At 51.3% G+C, this 27,030-nt stretch overlaps 2 protein-coding genes across 10 annotated transcripts in view; one reads left to right on the top strand and one right to left on the bottom strand.

Annotated features, from left to right (window-relative positions):
• Positions 1-17,399, top strand: part of DOT1L (DOT1 like histone lysine methyltransferase) — an 80,249-nt gene extending 62,850 nt beyond the window's left edge. For 4 of the 9 annotated variants that reach the window (XM_063357795.1, XM_063357792.1, XM_063357796.1 and 1 more), the window contains 6 exons: positions 65-191; positions 1,625-2,238; positions 2,965-3,170; positions 3,940-4,004; positions 4,487-5,458; positions 6,584-17,399. In XM_063357795.1, the coding sequence (XP_063213865.1) occupies positions 65-191; positions 1,625-2,238; positions 2,965-3,170; positions 3,940-4,004; positions 4,487-5,458; positions 6,584-7,173 (2,574 nt within the window). In that variant the 3' untranslated portion in view covers positions 7,174-17,399. Of the gene's footprint in view, positions 1-64; positions 192-1,624; positions 2,239-2,964; positions 3,171-3,939; positions 4,005-4,486; positions 6,378-6,583 lie in introns of all 9 variants that reach the window. The other 5 variants (XM_063357793.1, XR_010073912.1, XM_063357794.1 and 2 more) reach the window with 5 other exon arrangements.
• A 982-nt stretch (positions 17,400-18,381) lies between these two features.
• PLEKHJ1 (pleckstrin homology domain containing J1) lies at positions 18,382-27,021 on the bottom strand. The gene is made up of 6 exons (XM_063358200.1): positions 26,869-27,021; positions 25,849-25,916; positions 23,961-24,027; positions 22,246-22,336; positions 21,989-22,052; positions 18,382-21,381 (listed from the first exon to the last, which is right to left on the bottom strand). The coding sequence occupies exons 1-6, from the start codon at positions 26,960-26,962 to the stop codon at positions 21,316-21,318; spliced, it is 450 nt and encodes a 149-aa protein (XP_063214270.1). The 5' UTR covers positions 26,963-27,021; the 3' UTR covers positions 18,382-21,315.
• Positions 27,022-27,030: the final 9 nt, after the last annotated feature.

Here is a 27,030-nt window from a genome sequence, read left to right as displayed (position 1 = left end):
TTGTTTAAACTGTTGGCTTTTGGGTATCCTTCCTGTACTAAAATGCCTGTTTCTCTTCCCCCAGAGAAGCACACCTAGCCCAGTTCATCAGAGTAGAGACTCGTCGACACTTGAAAAGCAGTTTGGTGCTAGTTCTCATAATGGCGTAAGCAATGCTGCTGGAAACAAGCCACTGGCTTTGGCTACCTCAGGTAACAGCCTCATCTACGCGAGGGCGCGCTGGCCTGTCGTGACAGCACCCCACGTGCACGCGGCGGAGTTTTCTGAGCACTTCTTGTCAGGTCATTCAGGCAGTAGAGGGCTAGATAAATGGGTGTTTTGTAACGAGACCAAAGAATCGTGGATGATGATGCTTTGAGACAGTATGTGCCTACAGCTTTGATGCATCCTGGCATAAAATATTGGTTTGACGTGCCTCTACCTGAACGGCGGCACCTTGCAGTATAAATAAATAATTGCTTTCAGAAATTCTCCTACGTGGATTAAGAGACTCCTGCCTGTACAATGTGGCAAACCAGCAAAGTGTTGCATGGCTATGCTATGAGCTGATGATCTGGCTTTAAAAGTTTTATTTTACAGGGTGGTGGAGATTTTTATGATAGCAAAATTAATTGCTTGATGGAGGTCACAATGGTGCCTCGTGAGCAGCTGTGAAGGCACAAGTACGTGGGTAGGAAGGAAGGTGAAAGGGGAGAGGGCGGGGATACCTTTAAGTCCAGACGTTGCTTCTGAACTCACTCGTCTGTTGAAATTGTGGCCCTTAGCTGTTCAGGCTGTGGAAACGTCGTGGACCAGGCAAAGCAGGTTCTGGCATACAGCAGCTATTCCACAGCCGATCCCTCAGCAGAGAGTGCGTTCCTTCTTAGCATTTACCACCTCGAGGGGCTTGTGCTGTTTCTAGCATCTGTTTTGCAAAGAAGAGCTTGGCTGCAGTTTTCTAGAAAACCAACAGAGTATTTAACAAACCCTTGTTGTAAAACAATACCATGTTCCTTCTACCCCTTTCATTTAGACAGCCCAGAGACAAGGCCTTACTAGAGCACTAAAGCCATTTATGATACACCATGACAAATACTTAATTCTCTTTCCAAGCGTCTTCCCATGTGGCATTCTCCTGCCACAATTTCTCTGAAGATCCCCTGTCACTTCCTAAGCCACAGCCTTTTGTTTAATTTTGAGAAGGAGGTGGGCTGTATAGATGACACAACCCCTTCTTTTTCGGGGAAGGGAACAGGCTGAATTTGGCCGTCTGTTTCCTTGACGGTAGGAAGGAGTTGAGAGAAGAGGAGCCCTGATTCCAAAAGGTGTAATAGCTCAAAAGAAACACACTTGAATTCCATTTAAAAACGTAGCAGAGCATAGGGTATGTCCATATAACACATGAATTTTCCTGAATTGGCAAAAGAGTAGTGAAAATCGTTCGCCCTTGACTGAAATTGTCAGCGCACAGAGCCACGTTCTCAGCTGCACCGTGTAAAAAGCAGCCGTGCAGTTCCCGCGTAACGCCCGGCTGCTGGCTGCTGGAACGCAGGTAGAGCTGAAACCGCTCCCGGTCATCCCAGCAATCTAGCACTGTGAACTATCGCTCAGCAGAAGCAATGATGTATACTTTCCCTTTCAACAGGTTTTTCTTACTCTTCTGGCTCCGTGGCAGTCAATGGAAATCTTACAAACAGTCCAGCCCATCTTAACCATAGTGTTGATCAGGCAGCTCTGGACGACTCTGGGAGTCTCTTTAACTCAGTAGGGTCTCGGAGTTCCACTCCACAACATCCTTTGCTAATGATGCAGTCAAGGAACTCTGGGCAAAACTCCCCTGCTCACCAGCACTCAACAAGCCCCAGGTTAAATGGCACCTCCCAGAGCCTGGTAGGGGTATTGCAATATGCAGATGCTCAGAAGATGTTTGCCGAAGGAACAAAGGGGGATCTTCAGTCTGATGCAGCGTTTTCAGATCCTGAGAACGAGGCCAAGAGAAGAATCATCTTTACAATCTCTCCTAATACAGGACATGTAAAACAATCCCCTTCCAACAAGCACAGTCCGCTGCCCACGAGCGCTCGGCTGGACTGTGGCCAAGCACACGCGCAGGATGGGAAGAAGCGAGGCCGGCGGAAGAGATCCTCCACCGGGAATCTCAGCGGGAACTCCGGGGTCTCCCCTAAACGCAAATCCTTACCTACTGTGTCTGGACTCTTTACGCAACCGTCAGGTTCACCGCTCAATATCAACTCCATGGTAAGGGCAAAAAGAAGAGCTCTGGCAAGCGAGAAGGGCTTGGGAAGCTCTTTGAATTAGAAATAAGCTTTAACTCTTCTGTTCTTTAGCATACTCTCAGGCCGTTGGAGTGCTAGTAGCTAGAATTGGTGTGAGGACCCTTTGTGAAAACGGCCCCTCTGAGAGGCGAGAGAATTGCTGAAAAATTGGGGAACTATTTCTGTATAGGTGGAACTTCTGCAAAGAGTTCTTTGCTGTCAGAGCATTACAAATGAAAAATAATCTCTTATGACAGAAAGCTTGTTTCTGCAGTGAAGTTGATTTTTTTTTTTTCTTTTTTTAGGCTGTAGGTTAAATATTTTGAAAATAGTTTAAATGAAGATCGACTAAATAGCATAAGAGTGCCAGAAGCATATGGCATTCTTGCATAATTAAGCCAGCTATACAAGTTGTGTTCATGTGATCCTGTACTTGGAAAAGAAACGTGATTATCCAATGCCTTCATTTCTGTGTTTAAACATAAAATCAAAGAATGAAAACTAGATATTTTTCCAAGCCCTATTTAAGCTTTCATCCCGGGCTGTAACGCAGGGTGGTGGGGTATAACAACGGCAGTGCTAAACGAGCGGCTGTTGGCATGTCCTGAAGCCGAGCAAGTTAAAAGCCTGCTTTTAATATCCTCAACAAGATGCCTTGTTTCTAAAGGGATGCTCTCATCTGTAACTGCTTTCTTTCCTTCTTGCCCAGGTCAATAACATTAACCAGCCTTTAGAAATAACAGCCATTTCCTCTCCTGAAAACTCCCTGAAGAACTCTCCTGTTCCTTACCAGGACAATGACCAGCCCCCGGTGCTGAAAAAGGAAAAGCCCCTCATTCAGACCAACGGCGTTCATTACTCTCCTCTAACGTCAGACGAAGAGCAGGGATCTGAAGACGAGCACAATAGCAGCAGGTGAATACCCAGGCATAGGTTTCAGGATGAGATTTCTCTGAGAGTCGGTAACGGGGCTCTATAAACCGGAGAGGTGCGCGAAGCCGCCTTTGTCCCCTTTGCCTGCAGAGCGATTCCATTACGCTCCGCCTCTTACGCGGCTGAAACGGCGAACCGGGAAGGTCCTTGAATGTGGGAACCTGCTGTTGCTGTGTTTGCAAGGCTGACAGAGTCTGCCTTCTGAAAGAATTACTGTAGAAATGATTGTTTTTTTTTTTTTTTTTTATTGCGTTGCTTTGTAGGAGTACTGAGGCTGTGCGTGTAATCTTTAACTAAGAATCTGTCTCCCCTTCACTCCCAGTTTCAGCTTGATTCAAAATTCCTTGCTTCCTGCCCCAAACTGTTGACGTGTGGCTCTGAAAATTGAGCATTTGCCACCCTTTGCCTGCCTGTGGGGTGCAGTTTTTTTACTTGTTTAAGGTGCTGGCAAAGTAACTGCTGTAGAAATGTGAGCAACAGCCTACTGCTTCTTGATAAAGAGCAGCAACAGTGAAGTCCTGTGAACATGCACTAGTCTTGGCAAAGAGCACAAATTCTGTAATAGCTTCTACTTAAAGTTTGTGGTGGATTTTTTAAGTTCCTTTAGTAACATTCAGCTTTCTGGCCGACTTGGCTTTATATGCTCTAGTCAGCTGTTAAGACGTGAACGTGCGGAAGATGAGGGTTGTGAGGGGGAATGTGCAACGAAAGGTCTGCAGTGAGTGCTATAACCTTTTTGTTTTCCCACTAGAATTGAAAGGAAAATTGCAACCATATCATTGGAAAGCAAATCTCCACAGAAGACTGTTGAAAATGGTAGGTGTGAGGAACATTAATGACTTGTTGTCGCGGTTGAACTTGGGAACGGGTGTCTGCCACTGACTGAAGTTGTTAGTCAGGAGCGGGCTCTTCTGTGCTGCTGAGCAGAGTGCAGTTCTGCCAGGGCTTTGCATAATCATAATTAAGACAGGGCGCTGATAATTACAGATTTTGGGGTCGGTTCTTTCTGTAGTCACAGGTCACCAAAGATCTGACCAGTTTTTCTCCTGGCTCGGGGTGTGGGGAGGGACGAACAGTACAAAGGCTGAGGAAAGAGTAGCTCAGCGTTCTCAAATGCTTTCAGGGCATGAAACTAAATTGTAAAGACTTTTGGAGGCTTCACAAATATTTCTACCTTGGGATCAGAAATAGAATTACAGACTGATAAAATGTGGGTGTTGAAAGATAAACCCCTGTCCTTAACGAGCAGGTTCAGTGAATGCTGGTTTTTGATGTTTATACATTTTCTTCCAAATTAGGCGGCAGCTTATCTGGGAGGAAACAAGCACAAAGCAACGAGAACATGAACAGCAGTAAATGGAAATCTACTTTTTCACCAATATCTGACATCAACCTGACCAAAACTACAGATAGTCCCTTGCAGTCGGTTTCATCTCTGAGCCAGAACTCGCTGTTTGCCTTCAGGCCGTCCTCCGAGGATGGCCTTGCCATGGACGCCAAGATCACCGCACACGCGAGGAAGAGCATCGCCGTGCCCTCGGCTGGGGCAGACGGGCTCAGCCCCGGTACAAACTCCACTAACGGCTTCACATACAATGGTGGACTGTCAACAGACATTGGTTTACACAGCTTTATCGATGGTGCTTCTCTTCCGCATAAAGCTTCAGACGTGACGACTTCCAATTCCTCCCTGGGTTTCCAGTCGCAGCGAAGCAAAGATGTGGGGGTATCGGAAACGAATCCTTTTTTGAACAAGAGGCAACTCGAAGGCCTCAGCGGCACGAAAGGAGAAGACTTAAATCGGTCGGGGGTCAAAGGCAAAGAGCTCGGCGAAATAAGCATTCGTGCTGGGGGTTCTTCGGAAAAAAACTCTTTGCAGCATAACGGAAAGGTCGGCAAAGGAAGGGACCGAGATGTGGAGTTTAAAAATGGCCACAACCTTTTCATTTCTGCTGCTGTTTCGTCTGGTGGCCTTCTGAATGGTAAAAGCCTTTCTACTGCTGTTTCTTCAGCAGGCAACCCAGCATCTTCTGTTCAGGCGCACCATCCTTTCCTAAACACTTTGACCACTGGATCGCAGTTTCCCCTCGGCCCCATGGCCTTGCAAGCAAACCTCAACTCGGTGACAAATTCCTCAGTATTGCAGTCCTTATTTAATTCCATGCCAGCTGCTGCCAGTCTGGTCCACGTGTCATCAGCTGCAACCAGACTGACTAATTCTCACACTATGGGGAACTTCTCTCCTGGGGTTACAGGTGGAACAGTTGGAGGTAGGCAGAACTCTTTCTCTGGTATAAGACAGGGCCTAAAGGAAAGTCTGACACTGCCTCTCCAGGGGTGAAACCCTTTCATTTCTGCAGGATGTGAAGCAGATCTGTCCCACATAACCGGTCTCCTCTATCTCTTGGAAAAATGCTAGGATGAGTTCAGTTCCCCACAATGCAATCTCATGAGCTTTGTCTACTAGATGAGCTTGTTGTATCACCTTAATGAAAGAATACACCCAGACTTTGTGATTTCATAATGTATGCTTGTTCAGATGTTGCTGTGTTGGAACCAACTTAGGTCCGCCGGCAGGTAAAAGATTTCGCTTGTCTCATGGTACCAAGTTAAGGATCTCTAACTTGTCAACTTGAGTAAAGGTTGAGCTTAGGCCTTGAATGGATTTAGCATGATCCAGGAAGAGCAAAACATCAGTGCCTCTTCAGAGGAGATGGTGTTGAGAATTGCGTAGCATTCTGGCTCTTGAACGGACACGAAGAGCGTTTCTTTGCCAGGAAGGGCAATGCCATATGCACCTTGCGCTTCTGGGATTCTGCACAAGCTTGGCTTCAGTGGCCCAAACCGGAGACAAGCTGGCAGGACTAGAAGATAGTCTGAACCTGCCGTTTACTAAGTGTCCAAGGCAGTTTTTCTTACCTGTCCATAATCATTCAGGCACCATGTCGGGAAATCCTAACTCTCACATCTCTCAGCACGTAGATTTGCTGGAAATACAATCTCCCCCCTGCTGCCCTGTAAGTGGGGAAGCAGGAGGGTGGGGAGGGAAGAGCAGCAGTTTGAGTCTTCAGATAAACAACTCTAGAGACCACGTAATCTCATCAAAAGTCTACCCGTGTGGTGTAGAACTGACAGTTCTTGGGTCTGACCATTTTTCCTCGTGGCATTTAGAGGTTGGCAGTAGGAAAGGTAAGTGAAACCTTTTGTACCTCCTGGCCTGCACCATTATCTCTCATTGCTTGCTGCCTTCTCATGCTGCATATTTTTGTATGGGGCTGTAACTATTATAATTTTGCTTTTTTCTTTTTTTTTTTCTTTTTTGTTTTGTTTCTCTTGTCACTTGAGACTGTACAAAGCCCATCTGTTGAAGCTGAGTTTTTCTCTCCTGTTTGCAGGTATTTTTAACCATGCGGTGCCTTCTGCCTCCTCTCCTCATCAATTTGGAGCCAGTTTCAGCAGCAGTGCTGTCTCTAGCAGCACAGTGCTAAGCTTAAACCCTCTGCAGGCTGTTGCCAGCACCTCATCCTCATCCTTCCCACCCCCTTCCTCTAATTTAGTAACATCTAGTGAGACTAGATCTGCTCAGCACCTCAACAGAGCGCCAGTGCAATCTGTTTTCCATTCCCCTCCGCCCCCTCCTAACGTTTCCTTGCCCCCACCTCCTCCATTACTTGCTTCTAACTCCGAGCCTGCGCTTCTGCAGAACCTGCCATCCATCCCACCTAGCGACGCTTTTTTGCCATCCTCTTCTGCCGCTTCTGTCCAAGCTGCTAACGCTTCTTTGTCTATTAAGCTAGCTTCTCTCCAGCACAAAACCTCCCGCCCCTCCTTTACAGTCCATCACCCGCCTCTGCCCCGTTTGGCGCTGGCCCAGTCCGCGCCCATGATCACGCAGTCCAACGCAGCCGGCACCTCCGCTATGTGGGTTACACTTGGCATGCAGTCTCCTTATGCTTCGCACCTTTCTGGGGTTAAGCCACGATAAAGAGCTTGCTTAGCTAACAGTTCTTATTTTGTAAGGTAAGGCTAGAGAACAAAAAAGAGGAGTTTTGTACGAGATGCTGAATGATGCTTCTTCCTTTGCAGAGATAGGTTGGGGGTGGGCTCTGTGAAACAGAGAAACCTCTAAAATGTGGGAAGCAAATGATCTGATGGCAGAGGATGGAGAGTCTTAACGCTCTCTGTTCTGGGAGTCAGGATTTCTCGACAAGGAGTGCTTGCAATGGTAACTCTGCTCTGGCTCATCTGACATTAGGATTGTGTTCAGGTTGGGATCACTTTATGAAAATGTTTATTTCCAAAGATCAGCAATCAGGAGGAAATGTCTATTTTTAAGTATGGTTTTATACACTTACGGGAAGTGGCTGTTGCCTACTTTGATTCCCCCCTCCCCTCTCCGACGCAGACTGTTGCATTTCCACAAGCCCATGTTCGCGTAGCGTTGGGACGCGGGATGGTGCTGCTTTGTGACTGTACGTGGCAATGTGGTGGTCTTGTTTTCACCCTCAGCCAACAACAGCTGCTCTAAATAATCCTAACGTCAAAAATCTCTAGGTTACAAGCTGCAGCTTTGTCTTGGAGAGCAAATGCACTGATCTTGCGTTGCAGTTAATGTGCCCCCTGCATCACTGGAACACACAACCGCAGGTAGCAAAGAGGGGTTGTAATTTCTCTGTGCACTGCAGCTGTATCGGACTTGCCTGCTAGGGCTGACAGAAACCACCAGATGCTGTATTTATGCAACCACTGGCTTACTGGGTAGACTGTGAATGAGAACGCAGGGAATCTGCAGGGTTAACTGGTCCATGCTTCATAAAGGCTGGGGCCGTAGAAGAGAGGAGAGTTTCCGCAGACTGTATGCGTTTCTACTGAAGCAAGTATTTAAATGCCTTTAGAGCAACTCCCGAATAAAGTGTACCACCACAGAGTTGGGTACTGTTGTTAATGAAAATACTCTGTGGCATCCCGATGTAACGGCTTGCGCTTGCGAAGTTCAATCAGTGTGTTAGGCCCCAGAGCTTGCTCCATGCTTTTCTTGTAGGTCTTTGATGTTGTTGCTGTTCGCTGATACCAAAGCTACGTACAATTTATGGTTGAATACTCTTTGCCGCTTATAAAAACGTATGACTCAAATTACAATATACCTGAGAGATTCTTTTGACTGTGCATTGTGTATAGTGTCTTCATCATCAAACTGCTCCATGAACAAATCCTTGTTAGGCTTTTGTGAGGCACGTAAGTATTATCTCCGCCCTCCTGTGCAAGAAAGTGAGGCTGAGGAAGAGTTTTGAGTAACGTGGTCCCTGTGTCCCTGTGTGATGCCGTTACAGAAGGGGCATGGAACACCCCGAATAGAAAGAAGACGGGGGAGAAACTTGACCATGGGAAGTTCCATCTCAACATGAGGAGGAACTTCTTTGCTGTGAGGGTGACAGAGCCCTGGCACAGGCTGCCCAGAGAGGTGGGGGAGTCTCCGTCTCTGGAGACATTCCAACCCCGCCTGGACGCGTTCCTGTGCCACCTGCTCTGGGTGACCCTGCTCTGGCAGGGGCTTGGACTGGGTGATCTCCAGTGGTCCCTGCCAACCCCCACCAGTCTGTGGTTCTGTGAGAGGGGAGAGGGTTAAGCTCGGGGCCTTGTATATGTGAGCAGCTCAAGTGAGAGAAGAGCGTGGAGCCTTCTGCTGAAGCAGTTGCCCTGCCTGGAACTGGGGTCGTATTGGGCTGGACTCCGTACCATCGGATGGGACAGTCCCTGTCACAAAAAAGTTCTGAGTAAAATAGGCACAAAAGTGACACGCGGAGAAAAGTAGCCGGATGACAAAGCTGGATTGTGGAGCAAAGAAGCAGAAATAACGCTGCCAGGAGACGGTGCGTGACAGACGTACTGTCCCGCTGCCTGTGACTCTTGAGCATAGGTCAAATATTTGAGCAGTTTCACTGACTTTGGTGTGAATACGGGTGCTCAGAGTCCTTGATGAACCAGGGTTGAAATCCGGAATCAGGGGCTAAACTGAATTTCTCATAATGTTGCTCCCTCAGGTTAATAAAAAATTCAAAGCAGGTTAGTGTGTGCTAGAAAAAGGTGAAGTACTGAGTGGAGGAATATGTTTTCCCCCCCGACTCGAGGGCCGTCACAGGAGGACAGAGTTCAATACGGTGACACTGTCAGAAAGCTCTAAAAACTGCAATAGCCGGGAGGGGCCGTGCGTCACGTGGAGACATCCTTTCTGTCTAATTGCGGTTGGGTCGAGAGTTGCTCCCGAGGCCTTGGAGCAAAGTAGAAATGATTAACGCATCTAACGCACAGCAGATTTTTCTCTTTTATTTAGATGAGTCTCTTCCTCTCCTCCTGTTGTGCAGGTAACTAGGATTTCTACCTCAACCCAATGTGACCTATGCAAGGACAACGTGGACCAACTTCACTCGGCTTCCACTGAAAGGTGCTCACCTGGCCTGTGCAGGGGTTTCTACTCTCTTACTACTGGACAAAATAAAAACATGAAAAGACCTAAACGACAGAGAAAATATTTACTGTGAATCTGAGTTTAAAAAAAAAAAAAAAGGCAAAAAAAAAAAAAAAAAGGCAAAAGAAATGCTTAAAGCTCCAGTTTGTATTGTTGATAGTTTAGATAAAGTATTTATCTTTTTTTAAAGTGAAAACAATTTTGACTTATTTTATTCCACCTAGAATCATAAATACAACTTATTATTAAATTCTCTGAATAATAAAGGACTGGCACACCAGCAGAGACGTAAAGAGCCTCCTCTCGGTGCTATTTCATCCGTCAGAACTGTGCCTCTAGTTTGAATCCTGGTGCTGAATTCGGAGGGTTGACCAACGCCAAACCCAGTTCTCAGAAAGGTCTGCAGTTTATTTATTCAACTTAACTCTGTTCATATACCAAAATCCACCTGGCTGGCAGCGGTGTGAGCTGCAGGGAAAGGCAGTTCTCTCTCGAACGCTTTGTTTTAATCTGAACTGAGCCAGGCGCTCTGTTAACTGGGTGGGTTTGAATGGTGTCCGTTCCGAAGGAGGACACGGGGCTCCCCTCTGGAGTGGCAGCTGGAGTCCCTGGGGTGGCCCTGGGCGACTGGGACGGCGCAGGCACAGTCTGAACACAAGAAATGCAAGTCCTGCCCCATTGGAACTACTTCACTGGGCCATTTGCAGTTGCTGGTGGCACTCAAGTCACTGTGAATTTTGGTAGCTTGCCTGGGAACTGGTTTTGGGATGTCATTGGCATACCAGGGTGCGTAATCCCTGGTGTTGGTCAGGCCCTTGTTACCGACCTTGGGAAGACTGAACGTCGCGCTTCTGTACTGGTGCAGGTAGCAGAATTTCTCAGCTTGTTGTTTTCGTTCCAAGTACGATGTATTTTGTTAGTAGGGTTTTGATACTTGATTCAGAAATGGCTTGGCCGTGTACATTTATTGACAAAAGTGCGTTTTGCTTTTGTATTCCTTTGCTTTAAGTAGGTCTAAATGGTAGTTCACAAAAACACCGCAGTCTGGCTTACCGTGCTGCCACGCTATCAAACTGGTGCAGTTAATTGTATTGTGACTTGGTGTTCTGTGTACAGAAAGCGCCGCTCGCGGCAGCGGCTGTATTTTATAGAGATGTGATGAAAATTTATAAATTTCATATACTTTATTTCATTTATTTTTTAGATTGTACAATGCACAGTAAACTTGTAAAGACTTATTTATTCAAGTGCACAAAGTGAGGAGAAGGATGATCCGTTAAGTAGAAATCACGCTGGTCTGTAGTTCAGCCTGGACCGAGCACCGATAAAGGAAACTACAGTAAAAGAAGGGGAATTGCAACAGCAAAATGACTAGAAGAAAAATACGTTTAGGTTTGGGGAAACATCTGCCTGCTGGCCCTGGGCTCGGAGGGGCGGCACTGACCGCTCCGCGTCAGGCGCTCGCTGGCCTCAAATCCCTTCCAGGTCGCTAGAGCTCCTGAAGGAGTCTCCCACCTCCAGCAATGGGGCAGTCACCTTAGACCGGAGCCCTGCCCCGCCAGCCCCCTGATGGAGCATCCCGCGGGCACAAAAAGCTGGGCATTTCAGTAATTGCTGCGTTAAACACGCAGTAGGTGTTTAACTCCTGCCTCTGTGCTTGAAGTCGGCAAGATACCTCTGCCCTCGGGTGCTCTCTCCTGCTCCCGGGATCCGGGAGGGAGGGTTGTGAGCGCGATGCTGGTCGTGTTCTCGAGAGCGGTGGGGGAGAGGTGCCGTAGCAGCCCCCGCCCTCTGCAGACGTCACTTGAGCCCTTTTCTCTTGTACCTCATCCATCGTAGTAGAGATTTAGGACAAAGTGCAGTTATTTTGTTGATTCCGAAGCATGTCTTCCATAGGCAGCCTTTGTGCGCGGAAACCGTTGATCTAACCTTGCCGCCTTCTTCACTGGGAAGGGATTGATAGCCCTGGAAATTAGGGACACTTTGGAACTGTTTTCTGCTTGGCGTGTGGGAGAGGACTTGACAGCGGTGCGTCCTGCTGAGTTATTAACAGCAAGATGAAAACCTGGAAAAGGCCAAAAATGCTCAGAGGGTGAGAGCTGAGAAACATCCAGTAGCTTCTAGTGGAAGCCGTACACAGTTTATGTCCTGGAATCCAGGAAGACAATGTAACCCAGATGTTTTGCAGCTGGGAGTTGGGCAGCTCCAGCTTCTTCCAGATCCTTAGGTAACTGGAAGTTGCGGAGCTGCCTTAGCATCCTTCTCAGCAAGCGGCAGAGCGCTCGGGTCTCGGAAGGCTTTAAATCGGTCGGCTGTGCCTGAGCAATTGCTGGAGGGGCAGCAGCCTTAATTGTGTCTCCCCCCTACTTTTATACCCCCGGTGAGAGAGGTGAGCAAATACAAGTAGAAGCTTTACTTCCCCTGCTTTTATCAGATCCTTTTCTGAAAAGGGACCAAGATACGGTGCTCCGTGGGCCTCTTGTGCCCACCCTTTCATCTGAAACCACAGAAGACATCCAACGAGAGAACTCGGCCGCCATCCCTTTCTCCGTATGGGGAAGGTTCCCTGCTGCTCACACCCAAGGTGCTCACAGGACACGGCCAAAGATGTCCTGTTTGGAGGAGGAAGCGATGTCCAGAGCTCTGTGGAACCTGCTGTGCTCTCCGACACCTGCTGGAGGCCGGTATCGCCCCGCTGCTGCCGGGGATGGCCAGGTCCTTGCTGCAGGAATGACTTGCTTTGCCCCGAGGTTCACAGCGTGTCAGGAATCGGTGTCTGCGGAGCAAGACAGACAAGGATTAGTGGTGGACTTTGTAGTGTCAGGTTTACGGTTGGACTCGATGATCGTAAAGGTCTTTTCCAACCTAAATGATTCTATGACCCCTCTGAACAAAGGCCCCAGGCAAGGAGTTTGTCATCTTCTCGCTGCTGGATGTTGTGGAAAAGCAAAACCCCCTCTGTCCCGCAGTGTCCCCTGTGGTAGCGGGTGCCTTGGCGATGGGTGGTCACCTGGGGTCTGTTGCAGGACTTGCTCAGGAGCAGCCACCCGGGATGGGCTGCACGAGCCGCTCAGCACGCGTGCGCTATCAAGGCATTTTCAATGACCCAACATTTTGGAGCCTGTGACTCTCCAGCTGTCAGCTGGGAAGGCCAGAGGAAACCAGACGCTGACCCAAGAACAAACGTGTACTTGGGACGTACTTGAAAGGGATTTGGCCTGCTGGCCAACCTGCTGAGCATCTGCTTCAGCCTCCCGGGGTCCGCTGGGACCGGGCCTTCATCTACCTCTGCATCGCCTCAGTGCTGTCATTCCCAGTGACCTGACGTTTCCATCTTGGCAGCCCATGCTGCAGGAGCCTGGGGCTGCTCTGGCCTGGCCAGTGTCTTCCACCCTGGCCTGACCCCGTTGGCACCTTCGCCTTGTGATCCCCACTGAGATGTGCTTCCAGGAGCTAACGCTTGGAGGGAGCAGCGGGAGATGGGACGCCAGGCGAGTGCTGGTTTTGGACCGATGTCTTAGTGTTGCGTTAGCTGGGAGATGTCGCCAAGAGATTTGTGTTGTCGTCTGCCCCACTCCCTGATCTTTTATCGCTTTACCATGATCTTGAGCAAGTTCAACTTGTTTCTCCTCTGTCTGCAACCCGGGGAGAGCCTTTACCTCGCTGTAGGGCTGTGGAAGGAGCAGCTCTTTGAGATGTGAAGATCTGATCCATATGGCTACAAGAACAAGACCCTCGTGACACTACTGTAGGAGCGCCCTGCCAGAGGTCTGAAACCTGTTTTCAATAATTGGGAGATACTTTTGAGTAATCAAAGCCAAACAGCCAGTTCCAAAAAGGAATTCCTTCTGTGTTACCACATCCTGCCGGGTCCAGTCCTTTCGTGGCTGTCACACGTGTTCCCTCTCCTCCACGCCGCCGCTGCCAGCGAGGGACTCATCAGGAAGCTAAAATACATCTTGTAGCGTGTACGTTGCCAAAAAAAATTGGAACTTCCTGAGCGTTGTGCTGAGCAAAACCTGTGCCCCGCTGCTAAATGTCAGCCCTGGGGAACGAGCCTCCTGCGCTCTTCCTTTTTTGGTGATTCGCTACCTCTGGCTGGAGCTTCTCGGGTCGGGTCCATCGAGACCCACCGTGCTGTGAAGCTGGGAGAGCTCCAAGAGCACTGAACCGAAACTCCCCGTCTGCTGCCGATTAGTCACTCGGCAACAATCCCTCCGTTAGCCAGGGGCTGTGGGGCACCCAGCAGTCACATCTCGCCGCTGTGCAAGGGGGCTGAAGGAGAAAGCGGCCGGGAGAGGTGGAGGGTTGGGCTGCTGAACCCGAGCTGGTGTGCAGGGTGACGACGGGGAAGTCGAGCTGTCCCGGTGTCACCTCTTGTTTTGGGGCGAAGAAGGCTGTTTCCTTTAGGAAGGCATGGATCGGGCTGGACAACCGGAATGATGGGAAGCATCTTCACCCCTCCTCTTCCGGTTGTGGGTGCAATAGGAGAGAGGTGGAGCTGCTTTTTGGAGAAGCTGCCGACAACAGGGCTGTAGCCCATCCTAGATGTATGTGACACTTGGAGACAGAGCGCTGCCTCCTACTAATTTCTTCTAATAGCAGGAACTCCTGTCTCCTTGGCCAAAGAAGTATTTTTTTGTGCTCCCGTCTCATGTCCTTCCTTGCTCGTGGCGATAGCCGCTTTATCTTTTAGCGCATGGTTTGTGGTCACCCTGCTGTTGGCGGGGGTTTGGCTCGGCTCGGCTCGGCTCAGACTGGGTGGTGAACCCCGAGTTCCCCCGGTGCCAGGACTCACTGGTGGGATGGGGATGTGGGGATGGAGATGAGCTTGTAGGGTCTGGATCTGCGATTGAACCTACAGCCGCTGGAGTACCCCGGGCAGGAAGGTTGTATCACTTGGTCGTGAAGGGATCTACCAGTCACTGGTTTTGTGACTCAAGAGCTTTATGCTCCTCAGCCTGACACTCACCCACCTGTTCGTCACATGTTGAATCTCAAGTCAAAGTGTTGAGTAGCTTTTTTCTGTCTTTGGTCAAACTTAACCAAGCGAGTAACTTCTTCGCTTGACATCTGCTGAGCAGATGGGTTTCAGGCTTGATAAGCTCTTCCATTGCATCCAACTCTAACATCTCCAAAGGGAGCATTGCCTCCATGCTGCTTGGCCATCGTGGCGGGTCGGGATTGACGGCGTGGCTCGGTGCAGCGGGGTCCGGCGTGTGGCTGCCTGTAGGTGCCTGCCCTCACCCTGCTGGGGACAAGAGTTTCCTTCTGAGAGGCACTGGTGACACTTCTTCCTCAGCCCCCTTCTTCGGGGGTTGGACCAGACGACCTTTAAAGGTCCCTTCCCACCCAGGCTGGTCTATGATTCTCCGTGCAGACTTAGCTGGGATTGTCGCTTTGCCTCGGAAGATAAATGGGAGGTGGGTGTGAGCCAGACCTTCCTCTTCTGCTTCTCTTGGGGTGCAGATTCATCCCGGACGCGGTAGGGCCACAACGGCGTTTGCAGGTTGGGTGCTCCACACCAGGGTGGATGTACTCCCCACGGTGACCGCGTTCTGCCTCACCCCAGCCTTCCTGCGGAGGAGGCTCCGTCTTCCCGCGGCTCCGTCTTCCCGCGCTGCTGGGCTTCCCCTGCTGGGAGAAGGTCTTTACTCTGGAGTGACGAGGCCATGGACAGGCAGCTTGGGGTTGTCTCCAGGGGACCCTCGTGGTTTGATTCTTGCTAGGATTGTGTATTTAGAAAGCAACATCTGCTCCCCACCCCCCCCCCCCCACAACCATTATTTTTCCACTTGGAGGAGGGTGGGAGCGGAGGGGGCTGAGCAGGGGAGAGCATCAGTGGCTGCAGAGCTGGTATCTGCCGTGGGGCAGGGGGCAGAGTTGGCTCTTGTTCAGGTGATGGTTTTTGGTGGGACACAGAGTCACTGGCAGCAGTTTGAGGGCCACCATGCACTTCCATCTATGGCTTTATTCAGAGGGCCCACCTTTTTGGGACTCCTGTGGCCGCGCCGGTGGCCCCGGCACAAGGAGCTGTGGGACCTGTGCCCTCGTGATGCTCCTGCAGCAGGGACTCGTTGCTGTGGGCAGCAGGGTGGCTCTGCGGACCCAGGGCCGGGGCGGGGTGCAGGATGGGACCTTTACATGACACAAGGCTGCTCCATCAGCCCGGGTCCCCTGCCCCACTCCAGGTCTTGCCGCATTGCTGGGAGAGGAGACGTCCAGCGCCGGGAGCTTGTTCTCAAGCTGCTGATGGTGACTCCGCTCCCGGCGGGGACTTCCCCGTCTCCTTCCTTCCCCGCCGGGTCCGGGGTTGGTGCTGATCACCCCGAGCACGAGTAACAACCGCGGTCCCTCGCTGGGGCCGATGGCAGAGGAGCCCTTCGTTAGGACTCGGCGATGTTGTCCTAGCGCCGACGTTGGGCGGCTTGGGTCGATCACGTCCTTTGTATCAGCCGTTTGCTTTCTGGGCTGCAATCAGTCCTGAATACGACAGGGTAGGGAAACCCGACCGTTGTTGGGGTTTGGTTTGCTCTGGGAGGGAGTTGCCCCAGCTCAGGGGGGGCCTGGCCGGGGAAATTCTGCTGCTCTTGGTTTGCCTGAGCCAAAGGCGTGAAGCGGTGGAGCATCGGGAGCTCGGGGGCGACGGTGTCGTCAGCCCCGGGACGGCCGTTGTACGGCGGGCGGCGAACCAACAGGAACGGCTCTTAAAAATCACAGTTTGGGGGGAGAAGAAACTAGACAGTGTTTTTGTGAACTATCTTTGCAGCACTGAGGAAAAAAAAAAAAAAAATAAAAAATTGCAAGAATTGGCTTTTTTGGAAGCGCAGATGTGTGGTCAGCGGGCGAGTATTTGAAGTTTTATGGCTGTTATAAGTTGGTTTGGTTTTTTTCCCCCTCCTTTCTTTGCTCCAACACTTCCGTAGCTTGCATATCAGGTTTTCACTGAAAGACGGATTACCAGTTTTTAAAAATGTTGTTGTGCCATATTTTATTTATCCTTATGCATTATAAATATATAAATATCTATTTAGTCTGAACATTGCAATAAAAGTTGCTGTTATTGTGAACTTCAGGGTTTAAACCCGAGACAAAAGAAAAAAATGGGAAACGCTTCTCCCGGATATTTGCTGTTTGCGACTCTCTTTCGGAAGAGGTTTCGGAAGTTTTTTTTTTTATCGTTTAAAATACAAAATCACATCTTAAAATTCAAAGCTTGACGCTGTTGACCCTGAAGTTCTCAAGTTTGTGATCCTTTGGGTTTTCCGTGGTACATCTGGCGGCTTTTCGGGTGCAGTCGAATCATTCGCGAGCAAGGTCTCGTTTCTGGCGTTGCTGAGGTGGCAGTGGGTCGGTCCATCCTGCTTGGCTTTTTTGTTTTAACCTATTAATTGTTGAAGCGATCCATTTCCAATTAAAAAAAAAAAAAAACCAACTTTTTAGGTCTCTGTTCTACTTAAAACTTTTTAGGAGTGAGCGCCTGCCCTCGCTGAGTGGGACTTCGATGGGGAAAGCGGTAGATTATGAGGTTGCTGTTGCTCAGGAATTGATTAGTAAACTTTTAACTACTAATAAAAATCCATTTTTCAATGGATTTTTTAAAAAAAAAAACAAACCCATTTTCTTAGAACAGTGATATGGGATGTTTCCTAGTGAATAGGAATTAGTTTATATAATTTAGCCTATTAAACTGAATTATTTAAAATTCAAACTTCCCCTAATTTATCTTTTTTTTTTTTTTTGGTTTGGTTTTTTTTTCTTTGGTTTGGTTTTTTTTGTTGTTTTGTTTTTGTTTTGGTTTTTTTTTTTTTTTTTTTTTTTTTTATACCGGTAAGTTGTCCTGTCATTCCTTTCATTCTTCCATAGAAGTAGCGTGAATTCTTCTGGTGTGTATATATGTATGTATAATATATATATTTCCACCCTGCCTTTCTAATTCTCCACAATGTAAGAGTTAGGGTTTTTTTCTCCCCTCCCTCCACTTAATTTCTTGTGTCTTTACCTTGATTTGTAATTGAAACGATGCTTTGGAAGTTTTGTCTTTATATTAAAGTGTATGTATTTTAATACACCGTACTGTTGTGGAGTGTCACTGCGGCAGCCGGGGACGGCCCTCGGTGGCCGCCGAGGAATGGGGACGTTCCGCGGCAGCGCCGGGGCAGCCCCCGCTTCCCCCCGGCCCGGGGCGGCGCTGGGGACGGTTGAGCTCTGGGGGTTTATCACGCCGGTGACATTACACCCCACCCCGGGGACATTTCCCGTCTTCCCTTTTAGCCCGTAATTTCACCAGCGTAATGAAACCGAAACCAGCCAGGTGACGGATTTGCACTTGGGAAGGGATGGGGCCGAAAGGCTTCCCAGGTGAATTCGCCGTAGGATTCCGAAAACGAGCGGAAGCCCCCACTTCCCTCACACGGCTCCTGGCGCGAGGCAGGTTTTCAGATGGTTCGAGGTTGACCCAGCGCAGCTTCCTCACCGCGTTCATCACTCGAGCCACAGCCAAGCGCTCGGCTCCGGTAGCAAAAGGCCTCTAAAAATCACGTTACGGAGCCGTCAGCAGCCGGGGCTGAAGGTGCAGCTCCAGCGCAGCCCCTGCAGCTCAGAGGCGATCCCGGCTGTGCCGACCCCAGGGGCTGACGGCCACCGCCCTGGCCGGACCCCGAGCCCGCTCCAGCCACCCCTCCCCGGCCAAGGCTGGGGTTTCACACACCACCTCCGACTGCCACAAAAGATTAAAACAAGTTTTTATTGGCAATGGTCACTGTACAAGAGAGAAACGGCTTCAGTCCACAGTCAGGGAGCCTGTACGCTGCGCTCCTGGGAACTGACATACAAAACGCAGTGACCAGAGTGTGAAAAATAAACAATTGTCTATAAATCACCAGCAGTTGATGCAGATCTCGAAGTGTCTAGAAGTACCATCGTCCCTCACTCCTGAAACCTACCCCAGTGTCCTCGCGCTACTCTACAAGTTGATCCAAGTACGTTACTGGGCCTGCCCCCGGCCCGTGTAACTCTTCACAGCATTTGTCTTACATTCAGTTAAGAAATGTCATTGTTGCTTCTTAAATAAGTGTTGGGATTATCTCTCACTCGCCCAACTGTTCCCCAGAACATCTTAAAAAAAAAAAACACCAACCCAATAAATGCCCATTGTACGTACAGTGGAGCTGGTGGGTGTCAGCTCTGAAAGGCGCGTAGGGAGTGACAGTCCCGAAGGCACGCGGGTGGGAAGCGCTGAAGGTGGCTGGCAGAAACGGTGACCCTTCGCTGTAGCACTAGGGGTTTCTTTGCTAGAAATGGCTGAACGTTGGCAGGACTCCCGGGGTTTCGTTTCTAGGCGGGCTGACTTTGCGTATGGAAGAATTCACTAATGCTGAACCTTGGGGAGCCGAGTGGGGGGACGCGGGTGTTCTGCCCCTGGACATGGCTGGCAGGAGCTGCGGCACCGCTCGCTGCTGGTAAACCAGCGCCGAAGCCGGAGCTGGGAGACCTGCGATGGGGAGCCCACGTCGGCCCGGCCCAGCCCGCGCTGCCGGAGAGGGAGCAGCGGCTGCAGCGCAGCTCTGGTCCTCCTGCCACCGCGCCCGGAGCGCGTCCGTCCGTCCTCTCTCCAGCGACCAGACACATCCCTCTTTCACAGTAAGTAAAGCTGCTGCGTGACCCCCCACCAGCACGGCAGGAACGTGCCCCTGTGCTGAGGTAAAGCAGAGCAGGCTTGTGAGGATTAAAATGCACTTTGAAGTCATCTGAGGACACTAATTCCCTAAAGCACAGGCTCTTGAACCTTCCTGCTTTTAATCCCTCATTGCTGCTTCCCCCAGAGTTGCCATCTGTCTTCAAAACTGCCCTATTTTCTCCTGCCACCCTGTCATGCCTCAGCTTATTATGCAGGACAGCTGCCCCTCTGCTTATTTTGGTAATTCTGGAGCAAGCACCTGGAACCATCGGAGGGAAAGGGAAAAATCTTGGCTTTGAGGTTAAAAATAAAGCATCAGTGACATCTGCCACTCTCCTGGTACCCAGCAGCATGAGGTAAAGAGGAAAGGCCAGGCCACTTAAAGCTCGCAATATGGGCTCTTGGTTTGGTGTCGATTCCCGGCCGAAGGGGAAGAGACCCAAAACTGCCCTTCAAGCCCAGAGCTGCCATGCCCAGCGCTCGGGCACTGCCCTTCTGCTGCGGTCGCCTGCCCCAGCAGCGACTCGAGTTCCTTCCGTCATCAACTGCCTGACGACGTTACCTGGGACCTTCCCAAGGGGCCTTTCCTGGAGCTTTTCCCAGTCTAGTCCCAGGGCTGCTGCTGCAGCCAGCTGCACCCCTGCCGCCGCAGGGAATGTCTCTCTGTCCCTGTGGGGAGTGTCCTTCTGTCCCTCAGCGCTGGGCGCAGCTTTCCTTCCTGCAGCCGGAGCGATGGCTGACGGTGCAGAGCCTCCAGGAGAGACTTTGTTCCTTAACGCTTATCTCTCGGTTACAGGAGCCCCAGGGAAGGCAGCCCTTGTTCCTGGCAGCTCGCCGTGACCTTGGCGCAGTTTTCTGGTCTTTCCCTTTGGACGCTCACAAAGGGGAGAAAACCTGCAGCGGCGGCTCAGGGAATGAAGCGTTAATGCCCAGCCTTCGCGCGCTCCCTGGGCTTAACTTCGGCATGCCCTGAAGCTCAACCACCCAGCCAAAGCGGAGCAGTTCCTGTCTTTGCAACCCCCTCCATCTGGCTTTCCTCTCCGGGAAGCCAAGTGCAGGGCTTAGCCCAGCCCCCAGCGCTGCAGAGGGAAGCAGGATCACACCACAGAGCGCTCAGCCCTGGCTCGGCTCCCTTGCGCTTCGCAGCTTTGTTCTCGAATGCATCTGTGAGAGTGCTCTAATGGTTTGGAGCGCGAGCTTCATCAAGCCTCTAGGAATTAGCACCGCCTGCCCAGAGAAGGGAAAAGAAGAAAATAACCCCAAGAGGCAGGTGCTGGTGGCTGCACAGACACTGCTGCCTTGACAGGGGGGAGTGGGTGCCCCCTCCCTGCCAGCCCGAGCTGTGGCTGAGCTCTCCCCGTGTTAAAGGAAGGCTTCCCGCTCCTCCTTGCTCAAAGGCTTGGCCATCAGGCTCTGCCTGCGGGTCTCGGCAACCGAAATGGCTTTGGAATGAAAAGAGGGCACGACAGGGTTAACCCTGCAAGCACAGAAACGCAATCAGCTGGAGCATCCTCTTACAGCAAGGGGATGAACAACCCGCCAGGGCTGCCCTGCCTGCGGGAAGATCCTGAGCCAGAAAAGCCCAGCAGCTCCCTGCAGGAGAGGGCCAGGGAGGAAGGGGAGGGCCGGGGCTGGCTCAGGGCCTGCGCCGGAGCTGGAGGACAGGACAGCAGGTGCTGGGAGCTGCTCAGTCCCTGCCTCCCCGGCTCTGGGTTTTACTCCCACCGCTGCAGGAGGGCGGTGTCGGCTCAAGGGCACAGGCTGCAGGGAGCAGTTAAGCCTGGCTGACCCCACAGCTGGGGCAAGCGGGAATGTGCAATGAATTCCCTTTTTAAAAAAAAAAAAAAAATCATACAAAATTATTTGGCTAATAAATTAAAAAGTCACTTGGTCACCGCTGTGGGGAACTGCTGCTGTTCTTCCTGGGGGAGCTTGGGGGTGACCCTCCGGGGCAAGAAGCCAGTTCAGCCCAGGCGAGGGGGTTATTGCTTGTGTGTTCCCAGCTGGAATCGGGCTTCCTCGGAGATCCCGTACTGCTCCAGGGGGTCCTGCAGCAAGGTACAGGGAAGGCACCAGTGAGACGAGACAAGGGGGGAGCCTGCAGCTGGGGCTGGGCTTGAGCCGGGCACTGATTCCCGGCTGCGTGCTGGATTTACCCCAGTCCAGCCCCTGGCTGCCGTTTCTGGTGCAGGAAGTGCAGCAGCCCTCAGGAGGACAGCGGATAACCGGGGTTCATGGGCTGTATTCAGCCCTCTCTGCCCAGGACGCTCCGAGGAGCCTGGCAGAGCTGTGAGCAGCATCTCAACCCACGTACGCTCTGATCTGGCCAGAGCTGCCTGTGACCTCTTCCAGAGCACCCGTGGGAGTCTGCGCTAGCCCAGGCCAGACCCGTCCGGCTACAAACCTCGGGCTGCTCCACCACTGGAAGCGTGCGCGTACAAGGGCTGGAGCTGAGCACGACAACGTGGGCTGCTCGGCAGAGGAAGAGTCTCAGGTCTGGCTGACCATGGCTCCAGGAGCTGGCTTGCTACAGGATCGCTTTCACACACACGGCAGCAAACAGCCTTGCGCAGGGCCGGGGGCAGGACCGGAGACCACCAGGTCCAGTCCAAACCCACCGGTCACCACCTCACAAGCTGACTTCAAGGGACTCACCTTCCCTGTCATTTTCTGGATCTCGTTCCGGTAGAAAATCAAGCACCTCCTCATGAACTCATAGCTGTAAGACAGGAACAGAGCATGCGGCAGGCTGAGCAGAAAAGGATGTGGAGAAGTTTCAGATGCTATTTAGAGCTGGAGGGAAGCTTGCTTGGGAGGAGACGACCACTTTCTGCCCCGGGTTCACCACAAGTTGATCCCAGAAAACAGCACAGAGTGCCGAACGCAGAGCTCGTGCTGGTGGCTCTGCCTACCTGGCTCGCTTGAGTGCCTCGATCCACTCCTGACACTGCTCCTCACTGTCACATTCGAAGCAGTATTTCCTCTCCGGCTCCTCAACGAAACCTGCCAGGGATAAGGAAAAGAGATGTGGGAGGTCCTGGTGGAGCTGCCTGCGCTCTACTCTCTCCTTCCCTGGCAACAGCCAGACTCTGCCAGGCCACAATTAGCACCTCTGATCAACTAAGATGATCTGTGAGCGAGTTGGTAACCCAGGCCTCTGTCCCTTCCCCCTTAGCCTGGGTGGCTCGTGCCTGGCCCAGAGCGGCTGCCCACAGTTTATAGCAGCCAAAGACTTCGGAAAGGAAAGAGCGACTTCTCAAACCGAGAGCGACAGCTTGGAACCGAACCAGACCAGCAAGGCCAGATTCGGGACTGAAACTCCCCGCGCCTCCTTGCAAGCAGTCACCAGAGATTTAGTAACCGAAGTGGAAAATGGCCCCGAGGAAGTGATTTCGATATACGCAGAGGGCAGCCATCTGAGGAGTTCAACTGCACTTGGAGAAGGCACCGACCTGTCTTTGCTCGAGGCTTTTGGGAATTTGGTACTGTGCACAGTGGAACGCAAGTCCCCATGCAACTCCAGTTCTTTACCAAGACAGAATCAGGACATCTAATTAATTACATTGTCCCCAGAGCTCTGCTCTTTAGTACAGAGTCCACGGAGATCTAGGCTGCTGCCGAGAAATAACTGGGTCAGGCTGCATCAAACCCCTCAGGGCTACTGTGCAGAGACACAATCTGACACCAACTGCCATCGGTTTTAACACTTTTCTCGTGAATCCTCATTCACCAGAGCTCCCAAGAGTCCTAAACCCCCAGAAATTCGGAGCGCGGTGCTTAGAGAGATCGGTACGTTCAGGCTGTTTGAGGGTCCTTTGGAGAGAGCGAGAACACCACCTCTCCCGGCTGAAAGAGGAGACAAGGCTCTGCACAAAAAAGCAGCTGTGCCCGACAACCAGGCCAAAAGATACGGGGATGGCCTTGGAGAAACATCCTGTTATTTTCGCCACATACCTCTCGCACAATGATTAGTTGTTGGATGAAAGGCTGCTTACAAAGGACGACACACCACGAACCAGCTGGAGCCACGGCTATCAACACAAGGACAAACGGCGTGGCGGGAGGACTGGTGCTAGATTAGCCCGACAGATGGTTTATCTGAGGCTCACTTTTTTTCTGATAAAGTGCAATAGCACAGAAGCAGCGATCTGTCAGCACCGAACCCTCCCAGAGAGGGATTGCCACAAGCCGTTGTCTCGTCTGTTGTTACTGCTTCTCTCCTCACGTGCAGCTGCGCGAATCACACCGACTGTTTCAGCCAGCAATGAAACGCGGCTGAAATACAGCTGTATGAAATACAGCAATGAAACGCGGCTGAAATACAGCTGTATGAAATACAGCAATGAAACGCGGCTGAAATACAGCTGTATGAAATACAGCAATGAAACGCGGCTGAAATACAGCTGTCCTCGGGATGGGGGACGCAACGCCAGAGGAACAACCAGCAGCTGAGGAGGAGAGGGCTGAGGAGCACAAATCCCAGTGAGGAGAAGGGCTGAGGAGCACTAACCCCACTGTTACCAGAGAACCCGAGGGAAAAGCAGGAACTAAGCAGTAAAATATTTCCTTTCACGTAGCACTATTTGCCGTAAGGGGAACGCAAAGGGAATGCATCCGTAGAACTCACTGATTGAGAAGACGTTCTCCTCCTCCTTGATGATCCTGCAGTGCTCCAGCAGCAGAGCTCCAATGGGCTGGAAATGACACGGAGAGAGGGTTTAACTCGCGCCATCCACCAGTGGGACAGTGCTCTGAACCCACAGAGTTTGCCTTTTAAGCAAGTTTTATAACCTGGTGGTACTTTTAAAGTAATTCAGTCTAATTGCATGAAAGTTCCATGTTCTTTTAATCAACCTTTTTGTGTCTGCTGACCTGCTTCGTTGGGCTAGTCTTACCTGTAACACTTTGCGCACATTAATTAGGTGTTAATCATTTCTACTTGCTCAGATTCAGTCTGGGCTTTAGCATTCATTTCTGTGATGCAAAGACAGCAAAGAAGTTTGCTTCCTTGCTCAGTAAATCAAATGAAGACGAAATATTTAACATGACACACAGAACGACTCCCGTTGTGCTCTGTGAGTCCTGAGGCCTTGCAGGAGGTTAAGAACAGCGTGTCATGAACTAGAACAGCTCAGGACAAACAGACAAATGGCAGGAACTATTTGCTACCCAGCACACACTGAGCAAGGACAGGAGAACCAAAGGGTGATATAAGCTATAAACAAAAGCAACCCACAAGCGAATTCTTTTGTCCAAGCCAAACAAAATGCGAGAGGCAAATAAGGCAGCAGGGAAGAGACTGAAAACCCTGGTTTATGGTGTATTTCTGGTACAATGGTTTGACATCAGCACCCTCCAGCTACCTGCTGAACTCTTTTTGATCCATTCAAGAACTCACCTCCCACAGAACACACACAAGTGCTTACAAATAACCAGCAGAAAAGAAGAGAGCAGAGGAGCCAGCGGAAGAGACAGCGAAGGAGACGGGCCGTGTCCTCAGAGCCTCGTCCTACACCCGCACAGGAGCCGCAGGCACGTGCCAGAGCGACCCCTCAGCGCCTCGGCCCCAGCCAGGGAACCACAACTGCAGCTCAGCGAAGCAGCAATTAGTGACTGTGCTTCGGCAGAAGGAAGAAAAGGGTATTTCTGAAAACAGGAGCTCAGCCTTTATCTGGATAAAATATTCATGATGGAGTCAGTCTAAAAATGCCACTAAAAGCTCTCCAGTCCCTTTGTTTGTAGCACCAGTGTGCACACAGTAGCTTTCTTTGCACGCATTATTAACATTGCTTTTATATTCATTTTCGGACAAGAGAATCTTTAGCAACAGTTACCAAGGGATTCGTTAAAAATCAACAGATCTCAGCAGCGGCAAAGCCAGAAACGGAACCCCAAGGTCCCAGCCCTCATTTCTGTTTTTCTAGAATTATAGAACCCCAGGATGGAAGGGACCTCAAGGACCATCTGGTCCAACCTTTCTTGGCAAAAGCTCGGTCTAGACAAGATGGCCCAGCACCCTGTCCACCTGAATCTTAGAAGTGTCCAGTGTTGGGGAAAGACCCAAGCAGGGCTTCTGCACGCCCAAAATAACAATACAGACAGGGTACGGCCACAGAAGTTTCCCAGTAACAATCAGCATTGCACACAAGTTAAATTCCTGGCATAAAAAAAGAAGACATAAGGCTAATTCTTTTCCTGGGAGAGCAAAACATAAGCTTCCCCTCACAGTTTGGCACAATAAGGCACAGTCCTACAAACAAACATTACAGACTCCACCTTTTGCAGTTTTGGGGCAATGTTTAACAGATTCATTCCAAGCTCATGGGAGAAGCACCTGGGTGCGGGGAGATGGGAGTGCTGCTTCTCACCCCTACGAGTTTTCACTGAGTTGATGGAAGAGGAAACGTGGGTGCTCTGTCCTGGCTCTGTCCCTGTACCCACACAATCAATTCACAGAAACAGGAGAGAGAGGCAGGAAAACAACCAACAACAACAACAAAAAGCAGATTCCACACCTCTGCTTCGTCTGTCCGGAAGTAGAAGAGAAAGTTGACAACGAGCTTCACGAGGCGTTTCTTTAACACTGCAAAGAAAAAGAACGTTGAGGTGGGCGGAAGGGCTGAGCCAGCTGGGGCAGAGGGAAGCCCCTTCCACCCGTCAGTGCCCAGCATGGCACCCAATCAACCAAACCACAGGGTGACAAGGCGACAAAGTCACTCTGCAGCTTCTCGAGTGGCCTCTGGGCAGACAGAACCCATGGCACCATGTCATGGACACACACAGGGCGCGGCCGACGGAACCTCGGCCACCCCCAGGGAACACTCCAAACCCTGGGGGAGCCCCTGCCTGGGGCTGCCAGCACAGATGTCACCTCTGAGGGACACAGTCCAGCAGAACGCTGCAGGTCCTCGGGCGCAGGAAAGGCCCAGGACAAGGGAAGGAGCTTCTTTAACACTTGTACTCCAGTGCTGGTTTGCAAGGAAATTTGCTGGGAGACTTCAGGAAAGAGCTTCCTCCGATACCGTGGCCTCTTGTGGCCCCAACCAGCCACGCTGTTCCCAGCCGCACCCCCCCCCCTGCTCCAGCCCCCCTCGATCCTGTACCCCCTGGTCTACGTGCCGCCACTCCTGCTCCCCACTCCTACACACCAGTCCTCCCAGTCTGTTCCCAGTCCTGCCTCCCAATCCCCCAAAGTCCTGCCCACCCAATACAGCCAGTCCTACCCCCTGTCCAATACTCCCAGTCCTGCTCTGGTCCCACTCCCAGTTTCCTAATCCCGCTTCTCTTCTGGTCCTGCCGCCCAGTTCTCCCCATCCCTCTCCCCCAGTCCCCCTCTATCTCTGTCCCACAACGACTCCAGTCCCGATTCTCCAGTCCTGGCCCTCCGGTTACCACGGGTCCTGCCCTACGCCCCTACCAGCTTCCCCCCATTCCCGCCTCCCCCCATTCCCGCCTCCCCTCGTCCTTCCTCTCAGGCCTTCCTCGTCCAGCCCCCTCCCGGCCCTTCCCAGTCCTCCCCGCCAGCTCCTCCTCACCGCTCCCCTTCTTGGGCAGCCGCATCAAGATCTCGGCCGCCTTCTCGGCGGGCTGCCGGGCCAGGAACAGCAGCTCCCGCTCGTTGTACCTCATGGCGAGACCCTACGGCCGCCCCATCGCCCCGGCCGCCCCCGCCCCGCCACCCGGAAGCGCTCCCGCCC

This window comes from Chroicocephalus ridibundus, chromosome 22 (genome assembly GCF_963924245.1).
Source record: "Chroicocephalus ridibundus chromosome 22, bChrRid1.1, whole genome shotgun sequence".
NCBI classification, from domain to species: Eukaryota; Metazoa; Chordata; class Aves; order Charadriiformes; family Laridae; genus Chroicocephalus; species Chroicocephalus ridibundus.
The sequence above is the reverse complement of the archived record's forward strand: the minus strand, read 5'-3'. Positions and strand labels throughout refer to the sequence as shown.

Excerpts from the sequence above, each read along its gene's own strand:
- PLEKHJ1 (XM_063358200.1), bottom strand. The coding sequence starts at position 26,962 with ATGAGGTACAACGAGCGGGAGCTGCTGTTCCTGGCCCGGCAGCCCGCC. Across the intron at positions 24,028-25,848 it reads TCCGGACAGACGAAGCAGAG|CCCATTGGAGCTCTGCTGCT; the intron begins GTGTGGAATCTG and ends TGTCATTTCCAG. Across the intron at positions 22,053-22,245 it reads GAGGCACTCAAGCGAGCCAG|CTATGAGTTCATGAGGAGGT; the intron begins GTAGGCAGAGCC and ends CCTGTCTTACAG.